The sequence below is a fragment of the Gymnogyps californianus genome, chromosome 4 (assembly GCF_018139145.2).
Source record: "Gymnogyps californianus isolate 813 chromosome 4, ASM1813914v2, whole genome shotgun sequence".
NCBI lineage: Eukaryota > Metazoa > Chordata > Aves > Accipitriformes > Cathartidae > Gymnogyps > Gymnogyps californianus.
This window is the reverse complement of record NC_059474.1, coordinates 43933087-43950605: the sequence shown is the minus strand read 5'-3', so window position 1 is coordinate 43950605 and position 17519 is coordinate 43933087. Positions and strand designations below refer to the sequence as shown.

Genomic DNA, 17519 nt, shown 5'->3' with positions numbered 1-17519 from the left:
ATTTTTCCAGAACACATCCCCAACTGCCTTTTCTTAAAAAAAAAAAAAAATTACTCAAATTATCTGATCTTTGAAGAACACCACACGCACACACACACACACAGACGAAGTGGCAAGGTAAAATTACTGGGATGAAATTTTGTAAAGATTTATTCCCAACAGACTGAATACACATAACTGATATATTAGAAATGTATACAGGTAGATAATATAACCTGACAGTTGATAATACAACCGTTCTCATCTAATTTTTACCAAGACTTACAAATGAGTGGACTAGTCCTTTGGGAACTTGGAAAAACAGATGGCTCTGTTGAAAATCAATATGCAAATTGTAGATATCAGTGAAGGAATAAAATCCTGGGCTAAAGAAATTAACAGTGGTAAAGAGACCAGCAGACATGACTGCTTGTGAATATGCTATTCATACTCTTATCCCACCATACTACAGAAAGGTCAGAGACTGCATGAAGAAAATCTCTTCAGAAAGAAAGCACAAAGCAATTGATTTCTCCTTGAACCTGGTAATCTGGGGGAACAGGAAGATCTAAACTTGGGAAATCCCTGTACTGGCTCAGGACAGGTAGGTAGAAAATTGCTTCCTCTAGCTTACAAGACTAGACTTGCAGTGCTTATTACAATCACCAAGTTGCTGCCATTCCAAAGTTTCCCATTATGAGACTGTATTATATTCAGACAAGCTCTGCCTCTTAAAATATTACCATTCTATAAGAGTGTCAGGGACTGTGGGAGGAATATACAGGTATGAAGGCAGATGTCAATACGTTTATTAATTCAACCACTGTATGCAGCTTCATCTAGTCTAAAAAAGTTTTCAGTCCTTACCTGCTGCACGTATACTTAACTTGGAGATGTCATTTTTTCACTGTTCAATAATGTGTATAATACCTCTCAGAAATTTCAAATGATTGTGTTGTCTTTTCACAGTTGACACTGACATATTCCCCTGACAGTTCGCATGCAGTTGAAATTAGACTACCTAGCTTTGTCTGATAATAATTCTTGCACCTTATACAACACTTTATCAAACCCAAATGTGTACCTCTACACTGAGATTGTTTGATATAAACAGTTTAGCTCTACAGATAATGCACTACAGCTGCAGATCAAGACTAGTTTAAACTTTTCCTTTCACTATGTACTATCTTGCTTGTTTGAAAAGCTACAGATGGGTGTATTTAACATAACTAGACACTCGGAGGAACATTCCTTATATCATTCATAAAACTGTACCGGCTCTCTAAAAAGCCTGACATGGTCTTCTTACATCAGACAATAAAGTCTCTTATTTTCCTTCGCTCTTTTCAGCGCCTACTGAGCAAAGCACTTTAACACACACTTATTTCAATCAAGTTACTGAAGTTTAGCCTTTCTACTATGCTCTGTTTCCCACAATGAAGTGCAAAAAAAAAGAACAATCCCAAGTCAAAAATGCAGCTGGACCCCATCTCCTCGGCCAACAACAATCTCATGACTCAACAAAGTGTATGGTTCGGGCCCCTACACCTTCACTTTCTGCCCCAGATACAGCCACAGAAGCACATTAATATTTTGCCACTCTAAGACCTCCATAAATGGACGATCTGGAACTGTTCTCCGAAAAAACAGGTAAGAATGAAAATCATCTACATTCAGATTCCAGAATAACTTTATCGTATATTTGTTCCTTATATTTAACCAGTCCAGAATGCAAAGAAAATTGGAATGCATAGAAGGAGAGAAAAAAAGAAGGAAAAAAACCCAACAACTTACACTGTAACAGGCCATTACTTACACTTTAACAGGCAGTTTTGAGGTCTCTAGCTTCACATAAGAAGTGATGAAGCCAAAGTAATGTACAGCAGCAGGACATTATCATAATCGTTACATTCATTTGGTACTGACACAGTAGGTATTTCCTTAAATGTATTTGTATCAGCAACTTGCAATGTTTAAATATGTACACCCTCTAGTTTACCAGCCTATCAAAAAAATTAAATATTAAACATTCTAATCAAATTATGCGTACATAATTACTTCTAAAATCCACTCCTACTCTGCTCATATGTTGTTAAATAACTAAACTAATTATAGTGCATTTATGGTTTACAGTCAGTCACAAACACTATAAAAAAAGTCTATAGGATTAATTTTTAAAGTATTTACCTGTGCGTAAGCCTTCGGTGACTAATGCAAACAGCAGTTTGTTGATCCTGTGCAACACAGACCTTATGGCGACTACATTTCATCTTTAAACATGGATCTTTAGCCGGATCTAAAGCTAAAAATAATTTTAGAAAATTGTTAACAATTATCTAGAAACATGCAATTAAGAAAAGAAACACACCACACATAAAACCCACCAAATACGTGGCCTGCTGCTTGTACAGCATGTCAGACTGAAAGGCACTGATTTTCACCAGGATAAAATGTCACACACTCAATGATAATGCAAAATGAAGCAGTGCAAAATTCCTTACCAAGGAAAATGGCTCTTCATGAAACATGGATATTTCTGTATATTCTCATACAATACCACTGTTTTTTATTTATAAAAATACTAAGTACCCTATCCAACTCTCTCCTGGCCAACATTTGTAACAAAGGCAATCAAAGGCTGCTGGTTTTTACTGTAGCTGAAAACACTTTTTCAATATTAGAATTTGCTTAGGACTTTCAGGAAGTTTGCATACCCGTTACGTCATTCAGAGCACCAAATTCCCAAAGAAAACAATTCTGAATTGGATCCTGTTGCCTACAGTTCTCCATTTCAGTCACGTCACTTCTAAACAGAATTAGGTTTGTGATTTGTATAGATCAGAAGCCACGGCATTTCTGAAATCACAATAAAACCGTAAGCCAAAAAGTAATGAAAAATAAGTCAGAAAGGCAAATGACATTTGATCAGGAGTTTGGAACATTCGTTCATTCAGATGTTGGCTGCCACATCTCCCACATACAAGATCTTTTTAAAAGCTGTGAGCCAGGATGCTAATATAAAAAAAAGTACTTCCACTCAATCCATTTCTTGTCATTCCTACTATGAAATAATAATATCTACTAAGCTGCATTGCACAGTAATAATTCAATAAGACATAAACGGTGATGTGCTGGTCCAAAAATTAACCCAGAGAAGAGGAAAAGCTTCCATTCGCTAAATTCTGCTGTTGTGTAGCTGAGAAAGTACTCGCCACCACATTCTTTAAACAATTGCCACTTTCTCACTGTAATCCCCAAATACTGGTATTACTACCTTGAAAGTAGTTTCCCTTTCCTGCTTATTAAGACACAACTGGGTTCTTCCCACTCAACATTAAGTGGTGAACAATGACACTGTCTGAATTTACTGAGAAATTATAACTCAGATGAGATTTTAGTAAAAAAAAATATACTACAATATGCAGGTGACTGATTTGTATGACTGTCCTTAAATACAAATTCTACCTGCAATATTCTAGGTCTCTTATTTCTGCTTCGTGGGTTTTTTTGTAGCTGGTCCTTTAGTCATTAATCCATACTCATTTTTGAACTACACTTTGAACTACAAATACTAATTTATGGCTATAATACTAGAAGAGCCAAATAAATCCTGTTTGTTACTTATTACTAAATTTGTATAGCATATCTCTTGAGTAAACATGCCTATGCGACAATACAGAAAAGTTTCTGCCAATTTATGCTCTCACTAGAAACAATCAACTTCTCCCTTCTCTGATCTCCCTAGTGTCTTTCAGGTAGATCTAAATATTCCAAAATTATTTTTTTTATTCCTATAGGTTTCCCTTTTTTTTTTTTTTAAGTTTAACATCCCTTAAAAAAAACCAAAACCACAAACAACCCACACTAATAAGTTAAACACCAAAGCCTAGCTCAAAAGAGACACTACTGAAAAACCTAAATCGCAAAATCAAGCATGAAAGCTATGAACAACTAGAATTCAGTTTTCCTGTGTTCATCTTCACTTTAGCACATTACTGCCCAGTCTTCAGTTGTACTTCAGAAATGCTCTTTCCCCAGTTTTCACATTGGCTTATGAAATATATATTTGTATACATATTTTCTGAAAGGAAAGTTATGTTTCTTCTGTTCTTCATGATCAAAAGTAAACTTTTAACCACACATCTATGTGAACTGCCAGATGATATTAACATAAGGCTGACTAACCATGTACCCAGGAAACAACTAGGATGATCATTAGTTGCAGTTTTGACACATGACTTTGTGGTGCTAAGTATGACTGAATATAGTCTAAGCAGTGACTCTTTCAGTTTTATTTCCTTCTTAACAATATATTCAGCTGCGCAAAATATATACATCATATTACCAACAAAGCAGAAAAGTGATGGAATCATTAATATAGGAGTAACTCAATGCAGACAGAAAGAAATATTTTTTTTTAATTACAGCATAAGACATATGCAAAGATGCATTCCTCTTCCAGGTATTTTTACTTCTACAGCAAACTTGCCATAAAACCACAATGAGTCATCCAGAATAAGTCTGATTACAACTCTAAACAAATGGGAAGCAAATGCAGCAAAAAATGACTGAATTAGGATAATAGAGTGGAGTCAAAATTAATGAGAGCATGTTCAGTATCCTTCTCCAATATACTTTAGATTTTAGAATCCACGTCAAATACTTTCTCTGCTTAAAGTCAGGCAGAATGTAATGTCATCCCCTAGTAAGCATGAAGAGATTATCACTTAATGTACTGGTCCAAGTACCTCTTCCCAGATGTTCCCTGATGGAGACACTAAGGTAGCAATACTGGAATATGATATTGGCATATCTTCAGATAACTGTTTTCCAAAACTGAATAGGTTAATGGAATAAAAATACATGAGCAAGAGAAATCTGGAATCACATAAGGATGCTGAGTTCAGTATCAAGTAGAAAACGTGTTTCAGGAAAAGGGATGAATGGAGGAGATCATGTAACTTGCCATTCCCGTTGAAATGGTTATTTCTTTTCCCAAGTTCTTGGGACTCTGAAGGCGTGTTTTGACAATTCCATCAAAATTTATCAAGTCATAACATATCTTTTTGGCAATGTTACAGGCAAAAAACAACTTTACAACTGAGAGATGGTACTATCACACTTTGCCTTTATAACAACATAAAGATGGGTATCGAACTAGGGAGGACATCTAGTTTATTGCTAGAATCAGACCCCTAGAAAAGAACATCAGGGCCAGAGTCGAAGATTCCATTAAAATTAAAAAAAAAAAAAAAAAAAAAAAGATTAAAAAAAGAGCTGCACACACACATCATACATCCCTCCAAAAAAACCCACACATGCAAGTAAATGAAAACATTTTAAGGTTTAAAAACAATAAAAAATAAAAATCAGTGGAACTCTAAGAGATTTCACTAGGAAATCAAATTAGAAAATGGCTTTGAACACATAAGTGATGACAGAAAGAAAAGCTGGATTTTGACAGCACTATCAGAAAGCAAACTGTTGAGAAAAAAAAGAGACTGTAAGAATTGCATTGAGTACTGATGTTCCATAAGGTTCCTTATGTATTTAACTGGCTTTTTCCACCAAAGATAAACCAGATTGCTTAGAATTCTGTGTTAAAAAATACATTTCTGTGCAGCACCCATTCACAAATTGTACCTTTTAAATGAAAGGTAACAATAGGTGTTCATTGGTGAGAACCTAATGTTAGAAATCAGTTGTGCAAGACAACAGAATATCTGCAAGGCAACCCCTCCTGGCTCTATGTTGATATCACTCAGCTGTTTTCTGTCCCTTTTTCTCCTCTAAGAATTTTCTTTGAAGAAAATCTAACACCTTACAAAAAGGAAGGACTTATCCATACATGTGGCTGACTGACAACACATTCTGTGCATACGCATATTGTTTGTTTCATTTGCTATGGAACAGAGAAGTTGGGGTTGATTGGCTGTTTCTTTTAGGGTCAGAGTTTGTTTTATAAACCAAAGTGAAGTACTGAACAAAACTTCTGTTTGTGTGCACGCACCTGTGTATTTAAGACATAAGACTTTGTCTTGGTAGCTCTGTCCATCTGCAGAGAAATGAAGAATTTTAAGGGATTTTTGACACCATCTCTACCCATTAGACATTGAAGAATGTACCAGTGAGTTCACTAACTTCTCAGAGGTATTTCTTTACAGCGAACCATTGACAGGAGAGTCTGAGTGAGAGAACTGTTGTGGACATTTCCAAAGTGAACCATTTCCTGGGCTAGACTGGGCCCTCTCCTACCAAAGGTTTACATACACCACTTGGACTGGAAGTCAGGACACATAATCAGTTCTAGAGTATATCCAAACCTTACAACACCAATGTAATCTTCCAGTATCTGCTGGCTCAGTGGTTATCATGCCCTGCATGAAACTCTTGATCACCCCAGGTGTGGCATACATTCATTAAACAGCAAGAATGGCTATGAGACTGTGTTAATACAGCGGCTACTATGTGAGCAGAGTGAGTAACCCTGTAGAGTCGTGGGTGCCAAAATCACAAGGCCATCTTTAGATTCAAAGGCATGTTCAACACTCATGGTCTCGCCATTAACATTAATTCACATTATCACTCAGTGACCTGCTGGACTTCTTGTTCTCTGTCAGCTATGCGCCCCCTACAAGTCTTTTTTCCTCATCTTACGCGTGATACATGGCCTCACTTTTTCCAATACTTTTCTGCGAGAATTTCTTAGTTACTGAACCAGTTTTAGAGATGCAGAAGTCACAGAAGAATGTGTGTCCTTGGACACATTTTTTGAAAAGTTTCAGTATCTTACAACAGCAAGGGAGAGACCAAATAAATCACTGATATATAAATACAGATTTTTGGAATGTAAAAAAGTCAACTACCTGAAGGGTCAATGTCTGCCTGGACTGATACTATAACTTTGCAAGCCAGAGGATAAAATACAGAAAGAAATGTTGCTAGAAACTGTGAAAAGCAGTGCAAGTCTTTCTCTTTTTTCTTCCAATATCACATGCTGTAGTCAACCCTATACTATGAAGTACATAGGATCTAAATTTTATCAATCTATTTTGCACAATCTCACATTTTTAATTTTTAACCTGCTTTTTAAAAATGGTAAACGTAGGGATTGCAGAAGTGATTTTCCCAGCTTTGAAAGGACTAAAAATAATTAGATATTTATGAAAGCATGGAAATGGCTCGCCTTTTTTTTAAACCTGTTTTACTTCATACTTGGAACAGACAAATGGACAATTTTCATGGAAAATGAAGGCTAAACCACACGAAAAACATTTTCCAAAACCATAGTCTGCAGTTTTTCATGCTGGGGAAGAACTGGACTCCCCTTACAATGCAGGGACATATCTGATTATGTCCAGTCTCTACATGGAGTCATCTTAAATATCTTGAACTACTGTGAAAATGCATAAATTTATTCCAGGAAAAGTGCCATTGATTTCATCTAAGCATGTAACTCAGGAAATACATGGCATTGAGTCTTTAATTCTTCACTGCATCTTCTAGCAATCCCTGACAAAACGTGCCTGCTTCACCCCAGCTCACTCAGAGTATGCAGACTTGCACTGACAACACCACATGTTCCTTTCCTTTTCTGCTAAAATAAGCACCTATGAAACAGTACAATGTTCACACCAAAAATATCACAAGTGTCAAAATCCCACTGTGGAGCCATTTATGTATCCCTCAGAGCTATTTTCTTCAGCATGACACAGACATCAATCTGAGTTTTTATCCAATTCACGTTTATTAAAGTATCTTCCCAATTATGAAGGCTAGAGGCCTTTTTTTTTCCATAATTGAAGTGAAAATGTAGATTGTACAGCACAATTATATTGTCATTAAAAATCAGTGATGGTTTCCACTATGGTGAGGAGACTCTAGATGTAAGCAATATGTTTATTTAAGGATTGCCAGAAATAATTTCTTTATTAGTGGCTATAATGTATCAGCTGACTTCCTAGAAAGTCAGATACAACCAGCTTCTAAAGATGCAGGTCTGATCTTAGCTTTATTAACTTGATTCAGCTTTATTTAGTTCCTAATATTCACAAGTGTGCTTGCTATAGGTTATTTGCCTATATGCCTACTTTACATTTGTCCATCTATTTGCCTAAAATAATATCAAATGTTGTGTTAATTAAATTTCAACAAGCAGAAAAATATCATTGTCACAAAAAGTATTACGAAAGTATAAAATGCTTTGTAACATCTACTATTTCTCTAAGAACTTATATTGTAAATGAAAAATAATTTGCTCTCTGCTGAAAAATTATGGAACAGAATTAGGATCACCTGTGACTTTTAGATGGATACGGATTTGTTATTCTCACATGCTAAGGAACCAATTAATATTAAAAGAATTGATTCAATTATTACTAATGGATCTATTTATTTATAATTCAAATTTGGAAGAGCAATTCAGTAAAGCTTCCCATCATCTCTTCTGTAAGTTAATTTACAGCTAGCACTCCCGGAAACTGACATTAGCCAGAACATTTTTATTGGGAATATAATAGGAAACCAAGATTAGCAAAATATAACATAGGAATCCTCTTAACAGGAGCTCTGTGGCAGAAACCACAGTAAATTACCATTATTTCACAATCTGCTGAGTGCATTCTGACACATTCCTAATTTCCCATTCTCAGTAAAATGAAAGCGGAAAAAAGGTTAAGGACAAAGTTTTCAGACTTAAATTCTATTTCCCTCCTCCAAAGTTTGTGATTCATTTCTGATGGGCAAAATAAGAACCAGCTAGACATTTTGCTTTACTACACTTACCAAAACTTAAGCTATGTTTTGAGTATGCCATGAGTGGTTTAATTCCTCTAGTTTAAAAGGCAGGTCTGACTTCTTTGCCTACAAAGTTTTCACATTTGACAATGGGGGGAGAAAAATATAAATTATCTAAAAGTTTTAACTAAAATATTAATAATTAGGTCAAATGCCTAGGTTACAACCCTAGGCAGACAGAAACCTAGAAGGGAATGACTCATTGCCTGCTTTGATAAACCACACAATTCCTGAAGATACCTAAAGACCATCAGTGTCTTTATTTCTTCATTTTGAAAGATGGTGATTTCTCACCTCCTAAAGCAGAATTTCTCACTGAGAAATCTGTTGGGTCTAGAGAGATGAGCAGAATCCCAGCACCACAATTTCCAGAAACAGCAGGGAGGAGAGCAAGGCAGAGCACATAAACACTCAGTTGATACTGTCAGCTAACATGGAATCCAGATAAATGTTTAATTACAGTTAACAGTGATAGCAGTTATTTTTTGCCTAAATTGTACAGTGATCAGCATCCAAAATTTGCATCCATGCATATAGGCCCTCCTCAGCCACAGATGGTTTGAATCCACACTGCTGTGGATTCATAGCAAGACATCCCTGTCTTGCTATGCAACATACCTACTGAGAATAAACACCTTTTAACTCCAACAAGAAAATGAAGCATTGTGCAGCTAACAATCTGAGATTCATGAATAAAAATGAGAGAATAAACAAGAAACAGCCTACCTCAGTAACCTGATGGGGACGTCCTGAAAAATAAAAATCTCAAATTTTTGTTTCTTCTCCCAGGGCCTGTATTTGCCATTTAAGATTCACTATACAACATGAAAAGCAGAATGGGTAGCTACAGGTGGATGGTCACAAGAGGAATCTTCTTGTATATTTGTTCCATTTGGCCCCATGAATCTACCACTTCAGTAAGAAGGATAGAGAGAAGGTTTTTCTGTAGGTGGCCAAACAAGTAATTAGGAGTTTAGATTCAAACCCCTGAACGTTATGGGCTGTCTAGAAGTCTGGTTCCTAACTTGCAAGCAAATGCTTCAACAATTAAGGTGGCTGTGTGCATGGAGGTTGCTTCTACCCAAGAAATACCCACTCTCACGAGTGCTCAGAAGTCTCCACACTGATGAATCAGGGACAATTGTGTAAAGCCTGTTACCAGGCTTCTGTTCAGATGTGCCGCTGTTCACAGCATTTTATATTACTAAGCTCTGGTACATTAGCACTGAGTGTCAAGTTGCCCTGCAATGGTTGCAGTTACGCTAGATAAAGTTCTGATAAGCAAAGAAACATCTAATACTAAGTTAGAACCATATGACAAATAAAAAAAGTACTGCCATATTTCCTTTTTGTTCACTGCTGCAACTAAACTTTCAAAAAAAGGTACATAAAAATGCATTTATACTGATTCATAATATGGTACCTGCTATTCTGGGTACTGTTAATGTAAGTTAAAATAATTGCTCAAAAAAATAAAATAAAAGCTGGCAGTCTCTATTCTTCCTCTGGAACAAACCCATTAAAGCTTGATCTCTTTTTCACAATTTCAAAATACTTCACTCATTCTTTCTCCACTCCCTTTAAAACAATCATCTTCATTGAGCCACATATTTTTTAGTCACTCGTGCAGAAGTGTAAGCCTTATTTATATGTCCTAATCCACCCCCCAGCCCTCCCCATTCTAGCTCACAGAAGAGCTTGTGTCCTGGAGAAGGGAAACTGCACAGGACATGTTCCACTGACAACTTCTTTTCTATTGTCGTCTCCAACCAAGAAACTTTACTCTCAACAAACTTAACAATACAATATGAAGGGTGAGCAACATTTTCAAAAGTGGGCAGATTCCAGAATGAACAGCTAGGACAGATAATTTATATCATAAAAATGTATCTGTGTGGGTGCATGCACCTGCATGACTAAATGTGTGTAAAATAGCTAGTAAGCATCTGTGTCGCACCTGTTTGGTTGGTTTTTTAACTATTCCAGTCTCTTGGAGAACTGGTCAATTTCTGTATTTAATTATGTATTTTTATGTTAAAGAGGGCATTTTAGTCAGAATTTTTTTTCACTGTCATCCACTTCAGCTTTTAAATTTTTTAAACTAACTAGAACAGAATCCAGTAGACTATTCATATAAAGTATCTAATACATCAGCAATATATATATATATGTATTTTGAAGAAGCCTAGCATAAAATACTCAGGAAATGTACTTGTGATAAAACTGAATGAAGATCTCCACATAAAATACATTCTGTAAAGAAGTCACAGAAGTCGAAATCACATCTTGCATCACAATATACAGAGCACATTAATTTTTGAGTCAGTTAAGCTTTTGTATACATGCTGGCTCAGCCAAACCACCTATGAAAAGTTCTTTGAGCTTAAAATACTGAATACTTTGAGCTTAAAATATTAAAGGCAAACCTCAAATGCTTCAGTTTTCTAGTATTTAAAGATTTTTCACTGTTACAAGCTAACAACCACAAATATACCTGATCTGTAAAAGTTCCCAGTGGATTTAAGTGTACATTAGAAAAAAAAGAAAAACCAAAACATAAGAGTTTATCCTCTGTAAAATTGTAAAGAAATTGGACCTACTCCATTAAAAATTCACTTTGTAATGTTCCTTCCAGGGTTTCTCTTGGATCACTAGATTCATGTTTGCATGAAACACTTCTGGTCTCCAGATTGAGAGAACCCTGTAGTTTGGAAATACAGACAGAACTACAGGTGTTCTGCAGTTACTAGCTTGTAATAAAGAAATCTACAATTTCAGTCACTTTTGAGCATGAACCTGTGTCCTGACTCATAGCTATCAACCTGGCATAGCACAGAAAAGAAAGAAGTTGTGTATTCCCTGTACATGGACAGGATGGAGCGGAGAGTAGCTTGGCAGTAACACTGGAGATTAGAAGTCAAGCGAGCTGACTTCAGAGCGGCAGAGCATGCAATACATCAGACAGGGTGTTCCACAGCCAAATCTGGCCTTTCCCTCCAAAAGGTACCTTGACTCAATATAACAATTTGACAGCTTAGACTTATTTTTTGTATTAGCAGATACAGAAAAGCATCTAATGAATACCAGCGAGCATTTTACTAACAACGTGGGTTTATTACTACCACAAGTATTTTTTACAGTACCAACATTCACCTTTACCTGACCTACAGATATTTTTTGCAGTTTTGGCTAAGTACTGTTTTGAAATTTTTAAGGTTGTACCTATCCATCTCACAGCATATGTTTCAATACGAGGCAATCCATTTGTTTCCACCCATGAACACATTTTTATGAATTAAACGTTAGTTTAAAACCTGTGATTTGGAGATCACTTACACAGAGAAAATCTCATTTAAAACGAGACCTAGCTAAATAAAAAAAAAAAGCCTGAATATATTTAATTGCATATTATGTAGTATATAAAAGCAGAGTAAATGTTCCGGAAGTATATGCTTCCTTTCTTTTCTGTTCTTATTTAAAGCACCTAAAGTACTCTCTCGGGCGGGGGGGGGCAGGGATCATAAAACTGTAACTTCTGGATCTGCCCGTTAGTCCATCTCACTGATTCTCAAATCTAATATATTCAAGGTCCAAACAATAAAATTGTTTTCATTTACTGCTGGCCATGCAGATTCTGACATGCGAGGTCAAGTGGTTTCTTAAAGTTTCACAGATGGTAAATAATAGCACAATTTCTGTTAATTACAAAAGAACTTCAGGCACAATCCTGAAATCCTGTCATTCTCACAATCCTATCCACCAAAACGCAAGAACAATGCAGAGGTTACTAACAGGAATTTTACATGCCAGTGCCATACTGCAACTTATTTGTCCTGGGATGAACGTTCTTTACACACTGTAAATTAAAAATTAGTAAAGAGTTACGTATACGTCAACCAGAGATAAATAGGATTACAGAAACAGACAAGAAACATCTTACTTAAGAAAACAACTTAAATAAGAAAACAGGTTTTTAAATATGAAGAGGTTAAATAAAAATGGGTCAAAAAGGCAACTTTTAACATTTAAAATGTGCTTTAAGAACTGTCCTTCTAGTCAAGTTCAAGAAAAACTATGTACAGCCTTTTTTCTTCTTTACACTCCTTGTTTGGTTGTTTTTTTTAAAGGGATCTATTAAGCTATTTCTTTTTCCCTCACCACTAAACAGTAACGTGTGATTTCAGATTTCATATTCTTAATAACTACCTCTATTAGCTATTTTACAAGCTTTCTTATTAAATTCCTGTGGCAAAGATAAGAAAATTCATTAGGCCATTAAGTGAGCCTGTAGAGAAGCAGTCCTAGTACACACCAAAACATTTTCAGGCACACAGTCCTCAGGGACCAATGGCACCCGTGACCCAAGACAGCTGGGACATTCCAGCACAGCAGACAGAAGTAAGAGGACTTTAAAAATGAAGAGAGTTGCAGAACTAAACTTTAGCAGGTTTGTGAAATGCAAAGAAACAGTTCTGCATACCCTTTGCTCAGCATGCTGCCAGCTTAAGAAGGTCTGGCGCTCCACCTCTAGCCAGTCACTGTAGCTCTGTGCCACATTTCTGCTTTTCTGACATAATTATTTCTGAGTCTGAATGGCTACCTGAATCCATTATATAGCCGGGTTAAAAACAAACAAACCAAAAATAAACTTTTTAATTTATATTATGACAATTCAAGATTTGGTGACTCTACAGACCTAACACCAGGGCATAAAGCAAGGGTGGCAGGGGAGCAGGAACAAGGGGTTAAACTGCTACTGAAGGCAAGCAAAATCTTGTATTATGGGCTGGGTTTAGCCTCACTAAAAATCCTTTATATAGCCTTTCTTAAAATAGCTGTAAGAATTTAGAATCCATTCAATGATTCTACAGAAATAAATACTGAAACAATTTGAGATCCATAACTAGAAAAGCAGATGTGTACTACCCAGTGAACCTGAGTTAGGAGCCAAGACTGTGAACCGTACAGGACAAGGCACTTCCATGGTGTTACCACAGTAGAGAAATTTATAAAGAAGAAATAATAAAAGAACCACTAAAGCACAGCATCAGATAATGAAGAAAAAGCACCATTAAAGCGTTCCTCAGACATCTACGAGAGATCTTTTCAGGCAAGGGCTGGCTGAAAGTAATAAGAAGCAGTGGGAATCTGTTTAACACAGGATTTGGTGTATTTTCTTGGTGAACAGGATTCCTAAACATACCTAAGTACCTGAAGCTGGAAACTGTTCACCAGATTAAAATGTTGGCTCAGATAAAGAAATGGTGTCTTTGTAGGAGGACACTATGAATTTCAAAAAGAACAGAACTGAAAAGTTGTTAAAAATATTTCATGCGTATTTACTATTAAGACTGAACTATATTTAAAGTGATATGTGATACATTTTAATTGCAAAGTACTGCAATTTATCTTGAAAGTGATGGATATATATTTCTAGTTTAAAAATATCAATAGTTTTGCTATAAAAACTAGATCATGAGTGCACATCTCAAATGTAGCAAAGTTAAATCTACATGACTGTTTTCACAGCCTTCAACTAATGGATCTTCCTTAAACTCCCTTATGACTTCCCAGGGCTTGCAAATGAGCGAATCAAATGTTTTTATTCAATATTACTCTAAATGGTTTCAGTTCACACTACAGAAATGTATTCACAAACTACAGAGATGTGTTTGCATGTATTTGCATATCCTTAGTTACCCAAATTATTACAGAACTAGGTAGATGAAATATAAAGAGCTAAAAGGCAAAGACTCAACTAAAATATAAGTGTTTGAAATTGTTTCAAAATCTATTTCTGCTGTAAAATGGTATCTACAATATTTCTGCTGTAAACAGACATCTAATATAACCTGATACTATAAAAGCCAAAAATAATCCAGTGGAATGGTCTGCAAGAAATGTTATAAATATATCTACAAACCAACTATACCTTCAGGGTGTTCATCCTCCATGGAAATGTCATTTCATATTTCTTCCATTACATGAAAATACTCCACTGTTCCTCCAAGGCATTTCTATTGAGCAAAGGAAAACATCCTTTCCGCTTTAAAAAATTACGCCAGTGTCTTTGTGTATGCAATTTTATTCAATAGCTACACCCTCCAAGCTCTGCTACCATCTGTAGTCTAAAAATAAAATGTACCAAAAGTATCCTGTATATTTTTATCTGATGTAAAAGCAGTATATGAAGAAAACGTGTTAGCAAGTATTGGTTTTTTTTTTTTTTTAATTTGAGAAAACATTGATAAAACATACATTAAAGCTACTAAAATATTCAACTTGGAATAGTCCAAAACAAAAACATCCTAATTGCTTGTTTCTAAAACCACTGAAAGGACAAAACCTGCCTTTTAGCAGTAACTAAATACGATTAGTAGAACATTCAGATCTATTCCAACAACAATACTTGCCCCACGATTGTTTATTACGAATTTACAATGTGATATTTATAGAAATACATAAACATTTATGTGTGTGTATATAGATATCATATAGAGTCAAAACATGTATTTAAATATATTTTCCTATCTTATATGTATATAAGCAAACGAGAGTTCAATGGAACAAGTATTCTTTGAACAAATGTCAGATGTTGCTTTAAGGAATGGCATTGGTAGATTGCAATGCAAGTCATAATATTCTTCCATCTTTTAAAATAACTTAGATTTTGCAGCCCAGGAGTAAATATCACTATACTTTCTCATACTAAGGGCTAACCTCCTGGAATGCTTAGACTTATATTTCCATATATCCACTCTCTAACCATTAATACCAACGGAATTACACAGATCTGTCTACCTGAGCAATTTTGACATACTTAATCATATTAACATAAGAATGCTTTTCAAAATACACCGCACTATAGAAGAGTGAATTAAGACACTATTAAGACACTCATTTTATTATCATATGCACGACTTGATTCCTCGAACCACAGACTTTTCAAATATTACAACAAAATATTAGTGTTAAGATTTGGGTTCAGATTAATGATGCATTTTGAAAAATATAAAGATATATTATCCATATACAGTAAATCTATGAAAATCTTAGAAAAGGCTTTAATAGTCATATAAATCTTAGGAAAATAGTAACTATGTGTAGACCTCAAAGATATGCCTATATGGCAAGCACTAGTTCCTCAAAAATACTACCTGCAATTTAATATGGGTGTTAGGCTAAATAACTTGAAAAAGGTCCCCATATATTGCTGATTTAGAGCAGAATATGGATACACAAAATAACAAATGTAATAATGAGAACCCATTTGTCTGACTACTAGTGATATCAACAAGGAGCTACACGTGTACCAGGTACCTACACCACAGAGACTGAGTATTTTTTCAATGACAATTAACAATTTGAAAACACAGACATAAAGCTAAATATTCCATCACCACCTCTATTACCTGTAGTTAGCTGGGGTTTATGCAGTTTAAAGGTTTCCATATTTTGTTCATATATAGATTTTAAAACTTCCAAATATGTATTTGTAATTTCATCACGTGAAGTTGCTATAACTTAAATCAGCAAAGAAAAAAAAGAAAATTCTGTAAAAGCAGTAGTAATTCCTATAATCCATTGTTTTCATAGTAAATAGAAAAAAATATCCTGTCTAGTAGACCTGGACTTCAGATCTTTTAATGCCAAAAAGATTCCTTCCTTATTCCATACTTTCACAGATTTATAGCTAAGTTTCTGAAAAGCCAAATAGTGATAAAACAAATAAAAAGAAATAAAACAGATAGACATAAATAATATCCTTAATTTATTTCTGTCCTCAAAGAACTTATCTGCCTGTATCTTCAGCAGTATTATTACAAACTTTAACACAACTGACATGGGAAGTTGTTTCTGCTCCTGTTTAAACATCATCTTTAGTGAGCAATTTTAGTCTTTTACTGCAAGTTTATCTCTACATTTTAAAAATTTGTCCTTCATTTAGGATTTTCATGTTTTCATTTGGGAGAATGTTTTTTATGGAATGCTCTCACCTGAGAGTAGCTACTGCACAAACCAGAATGGTAATAACAGAATACTGAAGGGGAAACCCTCGTAAAGATTCTCTAACACAGATTGCTTGGCTTGCAACAAGCCCCAATGATCACAGGACTCCACAGTCAGTCATTCGTGATGTCCCCATTTATTGTTTTCAATAGTTCACTTTGGTAAAAGAAAAAAAAAGATGAAAAACCTGTAAGTCTACGCGTATGGTTGAGGTGAAAAAGCTAATTAATAGTTAAACTTTATTTGTTTTAAACTTAGTAGTGAAGTGGTACACAACTGGAGTGAAATGGCGCTGGTGCAGTGCTCATGGCACAGCCCTGGAACGACACTTACAGAGACTATCAGAATGTACACCTAAAACTTAGTTTTTATAGTCTAACAACTCTCACTTTTTCCTATCTCATTAAATAATACGAGGGAACAAAAAAATGTGCTGAGATTGTCACTGCTGTATGTCTTTTATTGGCAAACATAGGGAATCATAAAGGACCTGATTTCTTGAGTAAATCATGAACATTACATTCAGTCCTAAGGAACTGACATTTGCAAGGTTGCCACACTTTTAAAGTATGAATGGCTCTTCCCACAAAGTATCAGCCATGATCACTTTTCCCATCTGATGAGAGAGACTTGAATGTATGAACAAGTACATGGCACTTCTATAGTTACATTTTATTCTCAGGAATATTTTGCTATGTTTCAAAAAATTATTTCCCATTATATCCAAAAGCAAG

General features: G+C 35.3%; 1 protein-coding gene across 4 annotated transcripts in view; it reads right to left on the bottom strand.

Annotated features, from left to right (window-relative positions):
* Positions 1–17519, bottom strand: part of SPOCK3 (SPARC (osteonectin), cwcv and kazal like domains proteoglycan 3) — a 222596-nt gene that overhangs the window by 122408 nt on the left and 82669 nt on the right. For 3 of the 4 annotated variants that reach the window (XM_050895498.1, XM_050895497.1, XM_050895499.1), the window contains one exon: positions 2167–2281. The exons of the other annotated variant lie outside the window; for it this stretch is intronic. In XM_050895498.1, the coding sequence (XP_050751455.1) occupies positions 2167–2281 (115 nt within the window). The remainder of the gene's footprint in view (positions 1–2166; positions 2282–17519) is intronic. 4 annotated transcript variants of the gene reach the window in all.